This window comes from Mirounga angustirostris, unplaced genomic scaffold (genome assembly GCF_029215605.1).
Source record: "Mirounga angustirostris isolate CCGP_5_RB_7025 unplaced genomic scaffold, mMirAng1.0.hap1 SCAF_1, whole genome shotgun sequence".
Taxonomy (NCBI): Eukaryota; Metazoa; Chordata; class Mammalia; order Carnivora; family Phocidae; genus Mirounga; species Mirounga angustirostris.
Window position 1 is genome coordinate 66795270 of NW_026991709.1, and position 22245 is coordinate 66817514.

General features: G+C 40.2%; 2 protein-coding genes across 8 annotated transcripts in view; one reads left to right on the forward strand and one right to left on the reverse strand.

The window, feature by feature from the left end:
* HSPBAP1 (HSPB1 associated protein 1) overlaps positions 1-18390 on the reverse strand; it is a 63782-nt gene extending 45392 nt beyond the window's left edge. The window contains exons 1-3 of one of the 7 annotated variants that reach the window (XM_064570018.1): positions 17173-18138; positions 16882-17029; positions 3898-4083 (exon numbers count right to left, since the gene is read on the reverse strand). In XM_064570018.1, coding sequence (XP_064426088.1) covers positions 3898-4036 — 139 coding nt within the window. In that variant the 5' untranslated portion in view covers positions 4037-4083; positions 16882-17029; positions 17173-18138. Of the gene's footprint in view, positions 1-3897; positions 4084-16881; positions 18143-18177 lie in introns of those variants that run through there. The other 6 variants (XM_064569938.1, XM_064570118.1, XM_064570069.1 and 3 more) reach the window with 6 other exon arrangements.
* A 40-nt stretch (positions 18391-18430) lies between these two features.
* Positions 18431-22245, forward strand: part of SLC49A4 (solute carrier family 49 member 4) — an 82485-nt gene continuing 78670 nt past the window's right edge. The window contains exon 1 of the mRNA XM_045903001.3: positions 18431-19110. Coding sequence (XP_045758957.2) covers positions 18522-19110 — 589 coding nt within the window. The 5' untranslated portion in view covers positions 18431-18521. The remainder of the gene's footprint in view (positions 19111-22245) is intronic.

The window sequence follows — 22245 nt, forward strand, 5'->3', positions numbered from 1 at the left end:
CATTTGTTGAGCATTTACTATGTGCTAGGCACTGCTCTACATGTTTTATGCATACAAACACACTTAATCTTTTTTTTTTTTAAGATTTTATTTATTTATTTGAGAGAGAGAGAGAATGAGAGAGAGCACATGAGAGGGGGGAGGGTCAGAGGGAGAAGCAGACTCCCTGCCAAGCAGGGAGCCCGATGCGGGACTCGATCCAGGGACTCCAGGATCATGACCTGAGCCGAAGGCAGTTGCTTAACCAACTGAGCCACCCAGGCGCCCAAACACACTTAATCTTGAAAACATTTGTAAGATACAGAGAAGTTAAGTAACTTGCCTAAAGTCACATGGTAAACCAGAATCTGAACCCATGCAAGCTGATTCCAGAGTTAGCCCCGCATCAGGCTCCCTCCTCAACGGGAAGCCTGCTTCTCCCTCTCCCACTCCCCCTGCTTGTGTTCCCTCTCTCACTATCTCCCTCTCTGTCAAATAAATAAATAAAATCTTAAAAAAAAAAAAAAAAGGCTTTGTGTTAGATGATTTTGCTCATCTGTAAGCTAGTAAGTGTTCTGAGCATATGTAAGGTAAGCTAGGCTAAGCTATGATGTTTGGTAAGTTAGGTGTATTTTTTTTTTTTTTTTTTTTAGATTTTATTTATTTATTAGAGAGAGAAAGAGAGACAGCATGAGCAGGAGGAGGGGCAGAAGGAGAAGGAGACTCCCCGCTGCGTAAGGAGCCCAATGCTGGCTCGATCCCAGGACTCTGGGATCATGACCTGAGCCCAAGACAGACACTTAACCAACTGAGCCACCCATGTGTTCAGTTAGGTGTATTAAATGCAGTTTTGACTTGAGATATTTTCAATTTATGATGGGTTTATCAGGACTTAATCTCATCATAAGTTGAGGAAGACCTGTAAAGATCTCTTTTAAACTCAACAACAGAAAGACCAAACCTCCCAGCCCCAAACCAAAAAACACTTCAATTAGAAAATGGGAGGGACGCCTGGGTGGCTCAGTTGGTTAAGCTTCTGCTTTCGGCTCAGGTCATGATCCCAGGGTCCTGGGATGGAGTCCTGCATGGGGCTCTCTGCTCAGTGGGGTGTCTGCTTCTCCCTCTGCTCCTTCCCCACCCCCCCCAGCCCCCACTTGTGCGTGCATGCATGCGCTCTCGCTCTCTCTCTCTCTCTCTCTCTCTCTCTCGTGCGCAAAAATAAGTAAAATCTTAGAAAATGGGCAAAGGACTTGAATAGACATTTTTCCAAAAAGATATACAAATGGTCAATAAACATGTGAAAAGATGCTCAACATCATTAGTCATTAGGGAAATGCATACCAAAACCATAATGAGATAACACTTCACACCCACTAGGATGGCTGGAATAAAAAATAGGGTAAGTATTGACAAAGATGTAGAGAAATTAAAACCCTCATACAGTGGGGTGGGAACGTAAAATGTTTCAGCTACTTTAGAAAACCTTTTGGCAGTTCTTCAAAAGGTTAAACACAGAGTTACCATGACTCAGCAATTCCCCTTCTAGGTATAAGCCCAAGAGCAATGAAAACATATATCCACATAAAAACCTGTACATAAATGTTCATCGTAGCATTATTCATAATAGCCAAAAAGTGGAAACAACCCAAATGTCCATCAACTGATGAATGGATAAACAAAATGTGGTATATATTACAACCTGGATGAATCTTGAAAACATGCTCATGAAAGAAGCTAGACACAAAAGGCCATGTATTGAATGATTCCATTTATATGAAATGTCCCAAATAGGCAAATCTATAAAAAGAGAAAGCAGACTAGTGGTTGCCAGGGGCTGGGGGTAAAGTGGAATGGAGAGTGATTGCTTAAAGGGTACTGGGCTTCCTTATTGAGTGATGAAATGTTCTGGAATTAGACAGTGATGATGGTTGCACAACATCGTGCATATGCTAAAACCACTTAATTGTATACTTTAAAATGATAAATTTTAGGGCGCCTGGGTGGCTCAGTTGGTTAAGCAACTGCCTTCGGCTCAGGTCATGATCCTGGAGTCCCGGGATCGAGTCCCACATCGGGCTCCCTGCTTGGCAGGGAGTCTGCTTCTCCCTCTGACCCTCCCCCTTCTCATGCTCTCTCTCTCTCATTCTCTCTCTCAAATAAATAAATAAAATCTTTAAAAAAATAAAAAATGAAATAAAATAAAATGATAAATTTTATGTGAATTGTATCTAAATTTTTTAAAAAATTATCTTTAGTAAAAACAGAGCAGTTGCTCACAACTGCAGAGACCTTCTACTTTCTTTTTCATTTATGCTTTCATTAAGAGGGTCCCTCTGACCCTACCCCCTCTCAGTGTTAATCCTTGACTTCAATTGCATCCATAGCTTGAAAATGTCAAATCACTGTGCCTCATCTACAAAATAGGCTTATAATAGTACCATTCTAAGAGGGTTTGAAGAAGATTAAGAGAATTAAAATGTATAAAGCACTCAGAAGAGTGCCTGACACAATAGCTCTCAATAACTGTTAGCAATTAGTGGTCATATTGTATTTGGAGCCTAATCAGGTATGAGAAAAAAATTACAGTTCCTATTTATCTCCAAATTACTGTCTAACAGACACCTCAGTGGATGGGAGATTTATTTGACTAAAATCAAGAAAGAAAAAGCACAAGCTAAATTTTTATGTGCCTTTTGCTGGTCTAGCATTTAATTTTAAAATACAGTAAACATTTTGGTCTGGGATTAGAATGAGATGCCAAAGAGTTTTAGGTATTAATCCTGCTCTACCTGCCATGAGTACAAGGGGGTTCTAGACACCAAAAACCAAGTAATTCTTGAGAGATGTACGAGAAGGTCAACACAAGAAAACGAAGTTTAGAGAAGCTAGAAGGGAAACTGGGTAATTTTCTAGTTCCTTCTGAGTTATTAATAGATATTCATAGAGCCACTTCACAGCAATGCTGCAAACATTAGACTACCAAACTCTAGACACCAAACTACAAAATAGAAGTTATACACATTCTAAAGCCAGACAATCGTTATGGACTCCTTTAGATTAAAAACAGCGCTGTTTCTTTCCTTTAAATTAACTATTTTTAGAGTTAACAGTAACTGTGTTATCTGACCATAAGGCAAAATATCAAAATGTTACAAGTCTCCAGGGAAGAAGAAGAAGCTGGCAAAATCTAATTGCTTAAGAGGATGAAAAAAAGACAGCTTTACATACTTTTCATATTTATGCAGTACTGTAGAGGTCAGGCAGCTGAATAGAAGAGAGAGAGAAAATTACAACCAAGAGTAAGCACTATAAATATAGTGCCTGAAGCCACAAATAAAAGGACACATTCTACATGAGTCAAAAGTAAAAGGGACCATAAGCTTAGTAATCATCTTCTCAGTCACAGGGGAACATAAATAATAACACATTAACAAATATTAAGTATCTGTGGTCCATGATACATGAACAAATACAACTTATAAGGTTATCAACTGTATAATGTTATCAACTATAGGTTTACTCTAAAAAAAAAATTTTTTTTTTTTGAAGATTTTTATTTTATTTATTTGACAGAGAGAGACACAGCGAGAGAGGGAACACAAGCAGGGGTAGTGGGAGAGGGAGAAGCGGGCTTCCCACCGAGCAGGGAGCCCGATGCGGGGCTCGATCCCAGGACCCTGGGATCACGACCTGAGCCGAAGGCAGATGCTTAACGACTGAGCCACCCAGGCGCCCCTAAAAAAAAAAAAAATCTTAACACAAATTGTCCTTCTAAAACTTCCAATAAAACTTTCCTATCTGCAAATGGTCAAAAACAGGATTAGAAATAAAGGATTCTCTAGAGATAAAGAAACCACTGCTAAGAATGAGAGAATGCTACTAAAGAGACATTATTATGATGATTACTTGTAGTCCTACCTGTATCTGTTCTTTTCATTCCCATCCTGAATCGTATCTGCTTGCCATGAAGGACCTCAGAAAGGTGTTTAACAGTCCAGTGTTGTGCTGGCCAATCAAAAGCCATGTTACAGAAGATTGCAGGTTGTTGTAAAGACATTATAATTTCTTTTGCTTTCTCTGGTGTAAAAGGTTTGACGTGTTCACCTAAGAAGAGAAATAGATAACTATAAAGTTATTTCACATAATATGAAAGAAAAATAGCTAACATCATTTCTATTATGATAAATCTTTCTATGCAATTATACTACATTTTACACTTCATTTATTACTATTTACATAAATATTTGACCTCAAAAACTGTAATTCTTAAATGATTTTTTCATATGAAATTTTAAATGTTGGAAAATATTTACAATTTTCATGTCAAAAAATGTTTTTAAAAAAGGCTTTCCAACTATATTTAAATTTTAAAAGACACAATTTTCTGAAAATTGTATTTCCTAAATAGAGGGTTGTATACGAAATGCTGATGGGAACTACTCTAGAACTAGAGTTGCTGGAGTCAGGTGTAATTCTACTTGCTATATCATGTGTTTACCCAAAAAGACTACTGAATTCATACATCAGTCAAAGGGGTGAGGGGGGGATTATTTTCATTCACGATTTAAAAAGGTAAAAGATGTACTAGGATGGATATCAGTGTTAATCCTTGACTTCAATTGCATCCATAAACAGTATAAGGGATATGGGATATTGTACAAACAAATACTGTGACTTACTGAGTACTTCAATAAATTTCACAGAATCATAGACTATAAGTAAATCTTGGATAGGATGTAATGATAAGTATTTGCTAAATAAAAGAACAAGTAAGTTTCCCCTTAAAGACATCTTAAAAGGAAAGTTTTTTGGGAAAGTCAAAAATACTTCATACTCTCACTCCTGATATATAGATACATATATATATCATCAGCATATATTTATGATTCTCTAGATTTGATTCTCTAGAATAGTCAGCTAAACCCTCTAATTCATTATCCATTCTGTAATTACACTTAATTCAAAAAAATTAAGAAAAGCTCATATAATAATCCAAATTCTTCCATCATCCAACTTTCTTCTAAACTTTCTGCTTTGGGGCACCTGGGTGGCTCAGTTGGTTAAGTGGCTGCCTTCTGCTCAGGTCATGATCCCAGGGTCTTGGGATCGAGCCCCATGTCGGGCTCCCTGCTCAGTGTAGAGTCTGCTTCTCTTTCTCCCTCTGCTCCTCCCCACTGCTCGCTCGCTCTCTCTCTCAAATAAATATTTTTAAAAAAATAAAAATAAAATAAACTTTCTGATAAAAGGAAGAGGGATGGGGAAGGAGTCATCAAGGAATTTGAGTAATTTGCACTTGTCTGAATGCAAGGCTTGTTTTTAAAGAAAATGAAAATTTAAGTCAATTTGGCCCCTTTGCTCAGACAAGGGGCAAATACTCAGAATCCTTCCCTAAGCCCTTGATGAAAGTAAGCAAGACATGTGAGGACAGTCTGTCATTGTCTACACAGTCAGGGCTCCCAAGTGAGGAGATAAGGGTGGACACTCAGAGGGAAAAGGCAGTAGAAGAGCTGGGGGCTGGGTGGGGGGAGGAAGAGAGAAGATACCCTTGGGTATCTCGAAGTAAATGAAGCCCCAGGCTTATCTTTTAAGTGCTAAGGAGCCTATAAGGGAAACAGGATGTGACCAGGAATAAAATTTTCTATCCTTCCTTGAGGTTCTTGTTTTCCACTTTTGACATGTTTGATAAATTCACATTAGGGGACTTGAACCATATTCGCCTATAAATGTTAAGTACAAGGTTACCTGGATCGCGACCCACCAAACCTTCCTGGACTTGGAGTGCCTGGAATCCGTGTACATGAAAAAGGGACAAGCCGCATTTTTTATTATATATTTTTTAAGTTTTGCTAGGCTGTGAGAAGCTGTAATACATTCATGGTAATACTTTGTTGTTTGTGGCACATAAATTAGTACTATCCTTTGGCAAACAACTGTAAAAATGAAGCAGAAGTCTCAAATAACCACCCATTAACCTAGTAACTCATGTTATAGGAATTTGCTTTTAACAAAGTAATCATCAGCTATATGAATATTTATATATATTATATATGTATACATATACACATAAAATATCTACTACCATAATATAAAAACTGAAAATATAAACAGCCTAATGTCTAAAAGTAGAAAAATATTTACTGAATATTACTAAATGTTATGCAAATTTTTTCCCGTGGTACATTATATTCATTAGCAATAAAAATGAGGGCTATGGAGAAATGTGTGGAGATGCAGAGACTGGAATTGACTCAGAGAGCTACTGTACTAGCCAAGTAAAAAGTGTTACAGTAAGGCCCTGAACAACGGGGGGGGGGGGGCCAGTAAGGAGGGTAGAGATGGTAGATATATAGAAATACTAAGATAATAGTATCAAAGACTATTACAACCAAAGATGTGGGGTGGGAGGCAGATGCAGCCATAAGGGATACTGAGGTTTCCAGACTTTGTGACGTGACATAAAAAAAAGTTAGGAGCAGCAGCTCATTCTGGTGGGAAGATGAAGAGTTTGGTTTTGAACATCATCATCATCATAATAATGCATTTCTTCATATGATGCTTTACTATTTGCCATGTACGTTTATATACATTAAAACTGCTCATCTGACCATCTAAGAAGCCCACAAAACAGGCAGAGAAGACATTTTATCTCCATTATCCAAAAGAAGAATAAATAGGAAGCTCAGATGTCAAAGCTCAACACACCAGTGACGAACTGGAACTACAGGTCAAGTTCCCTGATTCCAAGTGCAGTGCTCTTTCCACTGCACCATCCTGCTTCCAGAGAATTCAAACTGTGGGACCTACACGAACACTACAAACTCAGGAGAGACAGTATAATCCGAAAAGAAAGGTAAGTTTTGGAAAGCTGTAGACCAATTAATGGATAATAAATCCAGGTGTGCTGTCGGGGAAAGAGGCATGTTTTGGTTTGTGCCTATGTGGACAGGGGTTGGTGGGATAATACCTGTAGTAGAGACTTCTAGTTGCCTACCTTATCCCATTCCCACTTTCTTCTTCCTTACTAATAGAACTCTGTGCAACGAGTGTGGCTGAAAAATTACAATTCCCAGACTCCTACACAGATACAAGCGGCCAGAGATGTATCTGGAAGTTGCCTAGTCAGTCTTTTTGCCCTTAGCCTTCTCTCCTACATTTTGCCTGGAAAACAGACATAATGGTTAGCCACCTTGAGAGATCAAAGGCCCAGGGGGCGCCTGGCTGGCTCAGGTGGTAGAGCATTTAACTCTTGATCTTGGAGTCATGAGTTCAAGCCCCACATTGGGCTTAAACAAACAAACAAACAAACAAACAAACAAACAAAAGCCCAGGAAATTGCAAACCTCAACTGAAAGAATGCAAAAACATCCATCTTTGTGCCACTAAATCAATACCAGCAAAATTCTACCTCCTAAATCCCTTTACATATAAAAATTCTTATAGTCAAGATTGTTACTAGTTCATAACTGGTTTAACACCTTGCCTTCTGAGGCTATTGTTTTCAAGGACAACCATATTCTCTCTATAAAATACTCTGACTTACACTGAATGAATCATGGCTGGTCTGACCTGTAGCACTCTTTCAGTTCTATAGTTACAAAATATTCAAGCTTTGAACACTTTTTTTCTAGAACTTTAAAGGGCAGATAAAAAGAGAAGCACCAGTCCTTTTGGGGTAGGGAATCATTTATTCTGCTTATTTTATTTTATTTTATTTAAAGGTTTATTTATTTGTCAGAGAGAATGAGAGAGAGAGAGAGCACACAAGCAGAGGAGTGGCAGGCAGAGGGAGAAGCAGGCTCCTCCCTTAACAAGGAGCCCAATGCGGGCCTCGATCCCTGGACCCTGGGATCATGACCTGAGCCGAAGGCAGACGCTTGACCGACTGAGCCACCCAGGCGTCCCTATTCTGCTTATTTTAATCAGAGCCAATAGATCTGGCTTTGAACGTTCCCCAAAGAGTTCTCATATTTGGGTAAGATATATCTTGCCACCCTTCCACAAATAAATACATGGTCATTAGTAACACATGAGTAGTGTTTCGGCACTACTTTTTGAATAGCTTCAAAGAAATACTTTTTCCTCTAACATAATGCCTTTTAAAAAAGTAGTTAATGATCTGATTTAAAAATCCCAGACATCCCAGAAGTTATTTAACAAGAGACCTTAAAAACTAAAATTTGCTGAGAAAGCACCTGGCCCAGTGACTGGGATATATTAAATGCTCAAACGTTTGCTAAATGAATAAAAAGTGCAATAAAGTGTGTACAGAACAGGCAGCAGGATGCTCACCATAACAAGAAATTGGCATATTTACAGAATCTCAGGCCTATCAATGAAATAAAACAATCAGTTGGTTGTGACATAAAAGTAATTTGGTTCTGATAGTTTAATCAACAATGAACTGGGCCATTAAAATAACAAATTAAAGTGTTACAACTTCCTTTAAAGAAGAATGCAATCTACATTGTATTAATTAAATAGCCTAGGGATGCACTCAGTCACTCCAAGCCAGGAATATCTGCAAAGAGCATAAAAATTTTGAAGCAACCCTGACAGCCTTTAAAGGATAAGTGTATTTAGGTCTAAACTTGCAGCAAGCAACAATTTCTAATGAAATGACTTAGAAACTGCTGGAAAAAAGATTAGTGATCTAGGTGTTGCACATAGTTTTTTCTCCCTCTAAATGTAGCATGTTATTCTTACAATTTATTAAAGCTTTGGTTTCAACTAATTCTTTGGAGATAGTGAAACATGATTAAAAAGCAAATTGCCTCTTTCTCAGCAATTTTTTCTTTAATTAATGCAAGCTACATGATAATTTGAAACCTAATTTCTCTGAATTTGTTAGCAATCTGCCTTCCTCCATCAATTAATACCTGGCTTGGATTTGTATCTGAGATTTAGAATTCAAGATGAGAATAAGGAAAACTTACCAAGTTTCCAGAATTCGTTCCTAATATTGATAGAATACAACAAAGACAAAGATCTTGAAACTGAAATTAACTCATTTCTCATGTCAGGTATAATTTTAATAAAAATGTTAATAACTATAAAATTTCAATTAAATTTTATTAGATTTTATTAAAATCTTATTTAAAAGTTTTTAGAATGTGACAGAAGAGCAGGTCACAAAACTGGGTCCTGGCATAGTAATCTAAATTATTTCTAAATATATACATGTAAGCCTATGATGGTTTCATCAATCTAACAACTCTGTATATACAAGAAATTTAAAAATTTCTGGAATGGTAGATATTAGGGTAAAAAATAATGAACATCTAGGCCACATCAGAAAAACACTTATGGAACTATGCAAGTACTACTTAACAAAATGACTATATTCATACCAAAGACCAAATGGTAAAACTTACACCAATGATAATTTTTCATTTTATAGTCACTATTTTAAAAATGTCAATATAAACCAAGAAAATTCTCCTAAAAGTTAATATAAGTTGTTAACTTATATGCTTAAGTAAAATGATGATCAGTCATAAACCCTTTGAATTTCAAGGTCTAGAAGGTGGTGCCACTGACGAAACCATAAACAGAAGTGTTGAGGCTGTTATGACATAATCTTTCCAATACCAATGCTTGGTGCGATAGTGAACACCCAAGCAGGTTCAGGCTGGGAACAGGAGACAGTTATGTGCTGGACACTTCACATCCTCTTCTTCCCATCTTCTTACATTTGTAACTCTTGCCCAGTCAAGCCAGAAAATCATCTTCTCCTCCTCACTTTAATCCATTTATGCCAGAACTCATAAATAGTACTTGTAAGTTCAAAACAAATACTGGTCCTACACTTAAAGTAAGGAAAAGTACATCTATATTTTAAATGAAATTAATAGTAGAAAGAATAGGGGTGCTAAGGTGGCTCAGTTGGTTGGGCGTCTGCCTTCAGTTCAGGTCATGATCCCAGAGTCCCAGGATAGAGCCCTGCATCAGGCTTCCTGCTTAGCAGGGAGTCTGCTTCTCCTTTTGCCCCTCAACCCTCTTGTGCTCGCTCTATCTCTCAAATAAATAAACAAAATCTTTACCAAAAAAAATACTGGAAAGAAGACTGTCTCAAAGACTAAAATTCTTTAAAAGGCTCCAAAGTATCTTCAAAATTTCTACCAAAATGTTTCCATCTAGCTCTTCAGAATTCCACTAGGAAAATTTTCTGTATTTCAAAATAAAATGGCTATTTATCTTAACTATTCATCAAAAAAATTCAACAGCAGTCTTAAAAAGATATCTGCACACTCATATTCATAGCCACACATTTATAATAGCCAAAAGATGGAAGCAACCCAAACGTCCATTGACATCATACAATGGAATATCATTCAGCCTTAAAAAGGAAGGAAATCTTGTCATATGCTACAACATTAATGAATCTTGAAGACATTATGCTAAGTGAAAAAAGCCAGTCACAAAAAAGACATATACTGTATTATTCCACCTGCATGAGGTATCTAAAATAGTTGAATTCATGGAAACAAAGCAGGATGGCAGTTACCAGGGGCTGAGGGGAGAGAGGAAAGAAGAGTTGTTTACTGAGTACAGAGTTTCAGATTTGCAAGATGAAAAAGTTCTAGAAATCTGTTTCACAAAAATGTGAATATACTTAACACTACTGAGTTGTCCACTTAAAAATGGTTAAGATGATAAATTTTCGTCGTTTGGTTTTTACCACGGTTAAAAAAATTCAACAGTATAGTTTTTCTGTTATTTGTCCTTATCAAATATAAAGTACTTAGCTACACATGAATTATATATATATGCTCTAGCATGGAAAATTGTTTACATAGGCTTTTGCTTTTCTTTAAACTCCCCTGCATCCTCCTGCCATTTTTTTTTTTTAATGAAAAAAGAAATGACAGAGTATGGCATCTCCAACTGAGGAGGAGTAAATCCAGTCATATAGGAATGTCAGCTCTCTAAGAAACTCAAGTCCCTACAACTCTGGAATGAAATTTTTCCTTGGGAATGTCAACCTTAAAACAGCCAGTTATTTTACCACCAAAACGTGCTTATTTGGGAATAGCAGGGGAATTACAATTCAGGAGAAGCAAATTGACTTTCGGAGGGAATTGGGAAGTTTTGAACAAAAGTTCATTGGCAAAAAACAAGAGTTGGAGGTTGTGGCGGTTTCTCATTGGCTGCAAGGGGTGGTTAGTCCGTTGTTGCTGGGGCAGGGAGGGATCTTCCTTCTTTAAAAGCAGGAGATAAATTCTTACATGAAGTGTCCTCCCTTATCAAGTTACTTCTTATCTGCCTTCTTCCTGCTGATGATATGTTTACTCATTTCAAGAAAGACTGGAATAAGAGTTAACTAAGAATACATTCTTCTCTTCATCAAGACATAAACCTGGCTACAATTAAAGCTACCAGAGCCCAAGAGAAAAACAACCTCAGTCTGAAAGGTGGAATCAGATTCAAAGAATTGCAACTTTTAATTTCACTGAAAAGCTTCAAACAATGTGTGATCCTCTAACATCTCACATTCAGAATTTAAGTTGATTCTTAACATTAAGTAGTTTCATGTTTGTTGGTTGGTTTTTTAAGAATTTATTTTAGAGTAATTCTAGGTTTATAACAAAATTGAGAAGGTACAGATTTCCCATATATCCCCTTCCCACATATGCATAGGCTCCCCCGTTATCAACATCATTCACCAAAATGGTACATTTTTTTTTTTTAACCAGGATAACTTTTTTTTTTGACACATCATAATCACTCAAAGTCCATAGTTTATCTTAGCGTTCAGTGTTAGTGTTGTACATTCTACGGATCTGGACTAAAATATAAAGACATATAACCATCATTATATCATATAGGGTATTTTCATTGCTCTAAAAATCCTCTGTGCTCTGGCTATTGATCATAACCTGAGTCAGACACTCAACTGACTGAGTCACCCAGGTGCCAAGGAAACAGATCATCTTTATTAAATAAAATATTATGAACTATAAGCTATAATAGCAGTAACATGGTTATTTTGCATTTTTAAGGTCCCCTTTATTTTCTTTTTTTTTATAAGTACATTTTTTTTAAAGATTTTATTTGAGGGGTGCCTGGGTGGCTCAGTCGTTAAGCATCTGCCTTCGGCTCAGGTCATGATCCTGGGGTCCTGGGATCGAGCCCCGCATTGGGCTCCCTGCTCAGCAGGAAGCCTGCTTCTCCCTCTTCCACTCCCCCTGCTTGTGTTCCCTCTCTCACTGTGTCTCTGTCAAATAAATAAATGAAATCTTAAAAAGAAAAAAAAAGATTTTATTTGAGAGAGAGAGGGAGTGAGAGAGCAGGGGGAGGAGCAGAGAGAGAGGGAGAAGTAGATTCCCTGCTGAGCAGGAGCCCCAACAAGGGGCTCAATCCCAGGATCCTGGGATCATGACCTGAGCCAAAGGCAGACGTTTAACCCACTGAACCACCCAGGGGCCCCTAGGTCCACTTTATTTTCAAATTAAGGATTCTAATATATTTGATTATCAATATGATCATGTTTTGCTTTTAATAACTTTCAAGCTGTTACTTCAAGAGAAAATATCACATCCTTGAAGGCAAGACGATTACTTTTCTATCCCTAGAGCTTAGCACAATGTTTGGCATAAACTGATGCTAAATAAATGTTTTCTGAATTCACACCTCATTTTTAGCAATGTATATAAAATATTGAAGTTTTATTAAAACTAACGACTTGTTTTCTCTACTTCTCCAAAATGAGCTCTTGAGCACAATCAAAAACAGTCTCAAAACAAAGGGATCCACAATGTGTGGAACAAAGGTCCACAATTCCATGCTCACCTCCACCAGGTTCCTTGCCTGTTCCCAGCATGGTAGTTATCACTAGCAGATTCCTAATCACCCTCGCCCCTACAGCAACCATTCTAAAGCTTCTTCACTTTCAAATTCCCAATACCTCTCTCCACTTCCTCACTCTTTGAGGTGCCTTGCTCTATTTTTTTTCTTGTAACACTGAAACCCATGATTTCCCTCTTCTTCACATCAACATTTCTGGTTGACCCTGCTCTTGTTTGGTTTTTCAAAGGACACAATCTTCCTTCTTTTCATCTGCATTCTCTGCTACCAATTCTACTCTAGTAGAACCAGTCTGTCTCCTCACCTTCCTCCCTGCCCTCTGGGCCTTATGTGACTCAGGCTTTTCTCCACTCACTCCTATTCCCAGCCTTGACTGCCAGAAATGGCCTCTTCCATTCGTTTCCATATTCAAACTATACCAAACTCAAATTACTCTAGGAAGTACAGACCAATCCAGTTTGCATTAGTTCTTTCTTCTCTCAGCCCCAAAGCACTGAAGGTGTGTAATATTTACTTCCCAATTAATTCCTTCCTGCTTGTGGATATGTCTTATACTACAACTCTTTTTATCTGCATCTTTTCCCCCCAAACTATATTTACAAGCTATTTTAAGGCAAGGTCTGTCTTCTACCTCACTGTACGAGTCTTCTGTTTACAATATACATTCCAATATTTTTTGATAATGGACTGGTAGTAAGTTTGCTCAAAAATTAACTTTCTTATGACTCCCACAATATTCATCATTATCCTGAATATACTGACCCTTTCACATTGTATATTTAATGTATGCACTTTTTTTTTTACCCTTTGTTCACATAAGCCTTATGTAATTTAAAGCAAAGCCTTCTCTTCCGGTAGGATTTTCTCTATTTAACTTACTTTGTAATGGTAATAAGCAGTCATCCCAAACTGGTGATTCTGGGGAGGATGACAGTTTAAAATGTGATTGAAAGTTCCACAGATAGGATACTGAGAATCTAATACAAAAATACGAAGTCACCTGCAAAAATGTGTATTTATGCTGCATTTTTCAGGGGAGCAAATCCGTATTTTCATCAGATTTTTTTCCCTCCTTAGGACTTCAAAATTAAGAATCACCAGTTTCTTCTGGGGCACCTGGGTGGCTCAGTCAAGTTAGATGTCCAAGTGTCTTAATTTCAGATCCGGTCATGATCTCAGGGTCGTGCGCTGGAGCCCTGCATGGGGCTCTGTGCTGGGCATGGAGCCTGCTTAAGATTCTCTCTCTCCCTCTTCCTCTGCCCCCCACCCATGCTTGTGCTCTCTCTCAAAAAAAAAGATTCACCAGCTTCTTCAAAAAGTTAAACATGGAATTATCTTATAACCTAGCAATTCCAATTTTATATATATGCCCAAGAAAACTGAAAACACATGTTAACACAAAAACATGTACATGAATGCTCACAGCAGCATTACTCATAATAGCCAAAAAGTGCAAACAACTCAAATGCCATCAACTGATAAATGGATAAACAATGTGGTATTACCATACCATGGGATATCACTAGGCCTTAAGAAGGAATGAAGTATTGATAAATGCTAAAACACAGATGAACCTTGAAAATATTATGCAATGTGAAAGAAGCCAGACCCAAAAAGCCCCATATTACATGATTCCATTTGTATGGAACATCCAGAGTAGGCAAATATCCACAGAGACAGAGTAGATTAGTGACTGCCAGAGGCTGGGGAGAGGGTCTAATTGGGAGTGACTACTAATAGATAACAGGTTTCTCAGTGTGATGGAAATGCTCTGGAATTACAGTGGTAATGGCTGCACAACTTTGTGAACATACTAAAAACCAATGAACTGTATACGTTAAAAGGGTGAATTTATGGAAAGTGAATACTAAATCTAAAAAAACCTCTCCTTTTACCCAGCTGCATGCTTGATATCTTTTGCATCATCTTTCCAAATCTAAACTCTATGCATTCACTCATTACTCCCAACCACCTCCTTTTCTTCAGGTTTCTAATTTACATGTAGTTTCTCAGGTTGGAAAATTACAGAGCTCTCTAAGTTCTTTTCTCTCAGTTCAACATCCATCAGTCACCAATGCCAGGCCTTTCTTTAATAATAAAAATGGTTGCCACTAATGAATATGTAATTCCTGCCAAACACTATGCTAGATGATCCCCAATTATCTTTAACTCTTACACTAATCATGCATTTTACAGAAGACAAAATTGAGGCTTAAAGGGTAAGTACCTGTTCTTTAGTCTTTCTCCCTCCCATCTATCCTCCTGATCCTCCTAAAATCAAACCTGATCATGTTACTCCCTTACCTAAAGCTCTTTAAAGGCCTCCTACTGTCATAAAGTCCAGACTCCTTAACTTGGTATAAGGTGCCCTTCACGATCCCACTTCCCTCACCACTTCTAATACCCGCTTCTTTCGGTTCCTGGACCATGCCATGCTCTTTCTCCTCCTGCCTTTGGACTTGGCACAGAGTTCCCTTATTCATTCACTCAACAAATATGTACTAAGTGTCCACTATGTGCCTGGGCTTGGGCCATATGGTGAATAAAACAGATATAGGTCCTGCCCTTAAGGCACTTAAGGTCAAATGGAGGAAACAATAATAAACAAGTAATTTCAGATTGTAATAAGTGAAATGAAGGAAGCAGGAACAATAGATGTTAGGAGTCAGGGGAAAACTAAAACGACTGTTTTAGATAGGTTGCACTTAGAATAAAATTTTTTTGCTGAATGGAGAAGGGATTGGAGGGGCACAAGATAAAAAACAGGATCCCGTGGCCTTAAGATATAGCAGTGGTTTAGGTGAGAAATGTGGATCATCTGGACAAGGGTCTGATAGTGAAGGTGGGGAAAAGTAGACAAATTAGATGCAGAACTGACCTGACTTGCAGTCACCCACTGAAAGTGAGAAAGAGATGAAGAGAGGATATAGAGAGTCTGCGGAATTGTCATGGGGGGTAGTAAGCTTACCACAGAAATAGAATCAGAGGATCTCAGGCCCATGCTGAATGAATATTCAAGAGGTTGATCATTTTCATTTTATACTGTCATCAGTTTGCCCAGGACTTTTTCCAGAAAAATTCAGCCATGTAAGTGCAGGTGTAAAGAGAACAAAAGGTTGAGTTCATCAAGAGTATGAGTTCTGCCAGAAGAATAAAAGGAAGGGAAGGACAAGGGAATGGTGCATCTTCAGAGGAGAGATCATGACAAAATAGAGCATGCATTATAAACTGGATAAGGGGGTACAGATGTACAGAAAATGTAAGAATCAATGGATGGGAAGTATAGATGAAGTTCAAGAATTGTATCCTAGGGGTGCCTGGGTGGCTCAGTTGTTAAGTGTCTGCCTTTGGTCCTGGGATGGAGTCCCGCATCAGGATCCCTGCTCAGTGGGAAGCCTGCTTCTCCCTCTCCCACTCCCCCTGCTTGTGTTCCCTCTCTCGCTGTGTCTCTCTCTGTCAAATAAATAAATAAAATCTTAAAAAAAAAAAAAAAGAATTGTATCCTTGGGGTACATAAGGGAGTTTATAAGGACAAGAGACTGGTCAGACAGGACAAAATTCTAATTGTTTCCTCCGCTTGGATTGGTCATTTCCTGCTCTAGGTAAACATGAGTATTTGATCTCCAATCACAGCCATCCTGTTTTTCTGCTCCCTGTCTTCCCACAACTCCCCCGCACTACCACCTAAGTTTGTCACGATCTCATTCAATCTTAAAGACCCACCTCCAACTACTCCTTCCTCGAAGCATTTATGTTTTCCCCACAGGGATCTCTCCTCCTGGTGACAGCCTTCACCCAGTGTGTACTGCTAGTATTATTCATGTTATCAGGTATTAATCATTCTTTTCCTTTCTAGGCCCTTTTACTCAACTGGAAAAAAAGCATTATTATAAACAATCAGAAGTCTCTAGATTCTCCAGTAGCAGTACCCAGAACTGTGCCAGGCACGGAGCAATCACTCAATAAAGGCTAACAGAGATCTCTGGCACAAGGGCCCCCCCAACCTCACTGGTTACCTAAGGCAGGGTTCCACCAAAATCTAACAAAAGCTCATAATCTCTGTTCATAGAAGTCCCAGTCCCAGATATTTCCATTTACCTCAAGAGTGGGCTCCACTTTCACAGATTTAATTTTAATCCATTCAAACCACCCTCATGCGTGAATCAGCCCTGGCAGGATGTGGGGATACAGGGCCTGCACGATGACTGGAAATCTGGATGCCTCAATTTGAGAAAAGCCACGTTCACTAAAAAATAATAATTTCTTCACAGTTTAATGCAGTGCCGGAGAGACGTGAAATAAGAGCTAGACCAACAGGCCACAGGAGAAGTGCCAAGAATGAGCTGGCACAGGGTTGTACTCATGATCTGACTTCAGCCTGGCGCCTACCTTCCACCTGTCCAGCTCCAGCTTCGGGGGCCGTTTCAGGGGTCGTCCCCGGGGTTGCTGCCATGGCTAGCTCCGCCCCAACCCAAAAGTGGAGTGGAGTGGGAGTGGGTTCAGAGGACCGCCAAAAACCGGGCTCTGGAGTCGCAGGACAGGAAGGAGCCGCGCTAGCAACTCCAAGGCTCCCCCGGAAGCACCGCTCACGCGGCAGTCACGTGACGGGCGCTGGGCGGGGCCACGCAGGTTTGTTTTGATTCCCAGGTTGTTGAAATGTCAGCACGTGGTCTCGGCTGTAGCGCTTTGTATCTCCCCCAGAGTTTAGCCTTCGTTCTTTGTAGTCTTTTCTTGGATTAGTTTCTGCTCCCCGTCTTTTTTAGTCAGGTCCTTCCTATCTGCCTTGCCGCTTTCCTACACCCAACAGTATTGGAGTTTTAGGGGATGGTTTGCAGTTCTGTGGGGCTCGGAGCAGTGGAATGGGGGCTCCGCCTCCGCCTTACTCTGCAGACGCTCTTACCAGGAGAGCTAACGCTTCTCTTCCACCTTTCTTGCCCTTCTGGCAGCAACATGACTCCATCTGTTTTTTGTGGCTTCTGGGGAATACGAACTTCAGGCAAACGTCCTTTAATTGCTCTCTCCGTGACTCATTTCCCGACCCACACAAGCCAAATCGCTTGACCTAGGGTTTCAAGGACACTAATCGACAACTGTCGGGCTTCTGGATTTGTATAATGAAATAAACAACCGGCTGCTTGATCAAGAGATCAACCCCCACCCTTCTCACTTTTCGTCTGGTCAAAATTGTAATAACTGGAGATGAATCTAAGTCATTAGGGGCAGAAATCTCTTAAGTCTTAATCAACATATCTTTATTGCTAGCCTATTAGTGACAGGCAACGAGTAGAAAGATATCTATATCTTTTTAAATTACATATGAATGTAATTGGCTAGTTTATAATCTCATTGGGTATGTAAGACAAAGGGTAACTGAAAAAACTAGGCAGTACTTACTGTCTGTAAAAAAGAAATTATTTTCAAAGGGCAAATCCAACAGCTCAATCTTACCCTATCTCCCCCTTTAATTTCTAAAGTTAGAAATCCAACAAAAATAATAAATCCAATATAGAAGCAAGCAATAGCTTAAGTGACCGGAGGTATCCGAGTTGTTTATCCGACACGTGATGTAAACTTAGGCACTTCCTCCAGCAATCCCAGGTTCCTTGCCCAACCTCCTCTTAACACAGCCTTTCTGGGAGTTTCCTTTTCCCCGGCTCAGCCGCGCTCCTCCCGCCTTTTGGTTTCTCCTTGTCCTCCCTCAGGGACGGGGGTCTTCACGCCCTCTACCGCCTCAGTTTATGCTCCAGTGCCCGCGAGGGGACTGCCCCAGAGCGGTACCCCGGCCTCCCGTCCCCGCCCGCGGCACCTGCCCCGCCTTCCAGCCCCTGGCCGGCTCGCGCGGCGCAGGCGCACCGGGCGCGGCTCAGAGGCCGAGGGCGAACGCAGCCTCTTCTGCCTCCGCCTCCTGCGGCCGCATCCGCGCGGGGCAGGTCGGCGGCCCCCCGGACCGCGCTGGGCAGAGGCCCCGCGGGCCGCGCGTCGCCATGGGCGCGGGCTGGAGCAGCGAGGAGGAGCGGCAGCCACTGCTGGGGCCCGGGCTCGGGCCTGCGCCGGGGGCTGTCTGGAGAAGCCGGGAAGCGGCGGCGGCGGCGCTGCCCGCGGCGGCCCCGGGTCCCGGGCGGGTGTACGGGCGCCGCTGGCTGGTGCTGCTGCTCTTCTCGCTGCTGGGCTTCGCGCAGGGCCTGGTCTGGAACACCTGGGGCCCCATCCAGAACTCGGCGCGCCAGGCCTATGGCTTCTCCAGCTGGGACATCGCGCTGCTCGTGCTGTGGGGACCCATCGGCTTCCTGCCCTGCTTCGCGTTCATGTGGCTCCTGGACAAGAGAGGTGAGGAGGTCCGGGCAGCGCCGGCCGGCGCGGTCGCTCCGGGGAGAGCCAGAGCCCGCCAGCCGCCGCCCTCGGCTTCGTCTTAAGGGTTATGTGAGGTGACCGAGTGTTGCTGGTATCCCATTCCTGACCAGGAACCCTCCGTCCCTAAAGCGACAAATATGGGGAGGCTTCTTTGCAGATACTGTATTTATGTTTACATCAAGGCCCATTACGCAACAGCAGAGATTAAGTGATCTCTAAATGTTCATGTTTTTGCACAGTGTGGACATCAGAGCATTCCTGTGCACGTGCTATACGTTTTTTCACACCTGACCAAAATGACTGATGCTTTGACTTCAAAGGGATTTGAGAATGTTGAGGGTGAAAGGTCAGAAAATAGACTGATGATGCCCAGATACAAGGAAGTATTTGGCTTTGCATAATAGATGACTCCAGCCCAGGGCTTTTGGGAAACTCCGATCTGAGTGCTTTGATTTCTCTAAAATGGTGCAGGGCAGCTTTAAAGTGTGTGTTTGTGACTAGGTGGTTGTGTCAGTTGAGATTTATGACTCTCAGATAAAGCGTGGCGGATGAATGAAGACTCTCTGAGGGATACTCTGAAGAGACGTCTCACTTTACCACTTGCCAGTGTGATTCTGTGAGGAGAAAAAAGAGGTCATACAACTGAATGAAAAGGCACTGAGTTATACCACATAGGTATGGGTAAATGATTCATGATCACCGTGATGTAGCTGCTGACAAAGGAGGGCCGTTTTAGACATAGAAGTATAGCATCAAACAGAAGGAAGACCATTGACAAACTGGAGCACTTTTTAAAAGTGGCGTGACAAGAATAATGATGTAAAAATCATGTGTAAGATTAAGGGAACTGGGTGTGTCAACATTTACAAAGAAACTTGAGGCAAAATACAAAATATGTGAAGGTCATGTAAAAGAGGAATTAGACTTTGTGTAGTTCTAGAAGGAAGAACTAAATTGAGTGAAGGTACAAAAGGATATAACTCAAAACAGTAAAGGGAGAGAGAACCTTCTAAGAACAAAAAGGTGTCCAGCCCTGGAAGATGTGTCTTGACTGGCATAGAACTTACAGATTGAGTAGGTACTTTTGCAGAGGATGTGTGCTAGATGCTGAGGAAAGGTTTCTCGTACTGAATGGAGGTTTTCTTTCCTTTTTTTTTTTTTAATTTTTTAAAAGATTTTTTATTTATTTGCTTGAGACAGAGTGAGACAGAGAACAAGTGAGAGAGCATGAGCAGGGGGAGAGGGAGTGGGAGAAGCAGACTCCATCCCAGAACCCTGGGATCATGACCTGAGCCCAAGGCAGCCGGCTAACTGAGCCACCCAGGCGCCCCCTCAGTGGGGGTTTTCTTTGTTTTTTTTTGTTTGTTTGCTTTTAAACTGAATTATAGATTGGATTTCATCAGTTTTTCCACTAATGTCTTTTTTTTTTTCCATTCCGGGATTTCCATTCCTTGAAGACGGCAAGGATTCAGTCTAGGGTTCCAAATTGCACTTAGTTATGATTTCTCCTTAATTTCCTCCAATCTGTGACAATTCTTCTGTCATTCCTAACAAGGTTGGCTAAATTTAGGGGAAAATGTTATTTTGTTGTTTGTTTTTATTTATATTTTTGTCAGGAGCATTTTTCAATATTATTTTCTAAATTTAACCAACCTTGTTTTTATGGTAGAAGAATGTTAATTTTTACCTTTTTTATTATAATTGTATGAACTATCTGTGGCTAGATAAATTAGGGACTACCTGTTCACTTTATAAAATAAGTTACTTCAGGAATTCTTTCAATAGTTCCTGTAACCACATGGGGAATTCAATTTTATATTCGCCATTGGTTGAAGCAATAAAAAATAAATGTAAAAATTCTCTTTTAGTATGTGGTTTTCCTTTTTAGTAGGAGAAAGCTAATACACTTTCATATGTTGGCTGTCCTGCTGCAGAAGTCCTCTCTACATACATAGAAAGTAAGTACCGGCATTATTGGGTACTAAAATATCTTGCTCCCTAAAGGGTAGATAGTTGTCTGGCCTTGCTGCTGCCTCAGCCGGCTTATCATAGAAGACCGGTTATCTCCCTAAGATGGGTTTTGTACCCTCTTACCCCTTTTCATTTTTCAGAAGAGACAAAAAAGGACTAGCTAGTGAGATAATAGGAGAGCCAAGAGCAAGTGAACCCTAGAAGCCAAGTGAAGAAAGTTTCAAGGAGATAGTACCTAAATGTGTGCTAAGTACTGGGAAGATAGACTTCACAGAGCCTATATTCTAATGAGATCTAGGCAACAAACAAAATTAAATATTTAGTATGTCAGATGGTGATAAATGCTATGGAAGAATATAAAACAAGGCAAGAGAGAAAGAGGAGGTCATGGTTGAAGAATGGAATGCTTGAAATTGAGTTATATTATGGATGCAATCATAGTAAAAGTTAGATCAGAGTATATACAAGAGAAAAGACTACTGAGGTGTAGGGTAGAGGACATGATCATGGAATAAGAAGTTGGGACTGAGAGGCAGGGATATTGAAATGATCATCTAGTGAATCTCGAAATCACCAGATTTATGAAAAAGTATTGTCATAAGGAGGAATAATGAGCCAAGATATTTGTAAACAGTGAGGGTGAATGCCCTGGCGACAGGTGTGTGGTAGTTTCTAGACAACTGCAGCAAGGAGTTTTGAGTATTAGAATTAAATATAATTAGATCAAAAGCTGTTCTGGCCATGATGGAATAGTAGGAACTGGATTTATCCTTCAATTTTCAACCAAAAACAAAAAATTAAAGTATATGAAACAGTTTTCAGACATTGGACAACAGGCAGGGCAGGGTGGTGATCCCTATGAACACCATGAAAGAATTTCCAGGTATCAGTGTAGAGATGGGGAGCCCAGACTGAGTGCTGCAGTTTCCCTAGGTTGAGGAGACAGTTGAGAATTGCAAGAGACCAACTTAGCTAGAATTCTTAGGGTGGAGTACCAGAAAGGAAAAGAGCTTTACAGAAAGTTCTAGATCTACAGGGAGTTTCTACAGATCAGTCTTCAGCTGATAACCAATCAGCAGATACATGTGAGGAAACTACCAAATGCTGGAAAAAGGAGCAGCAAAAAAAGAATAGGCAGAA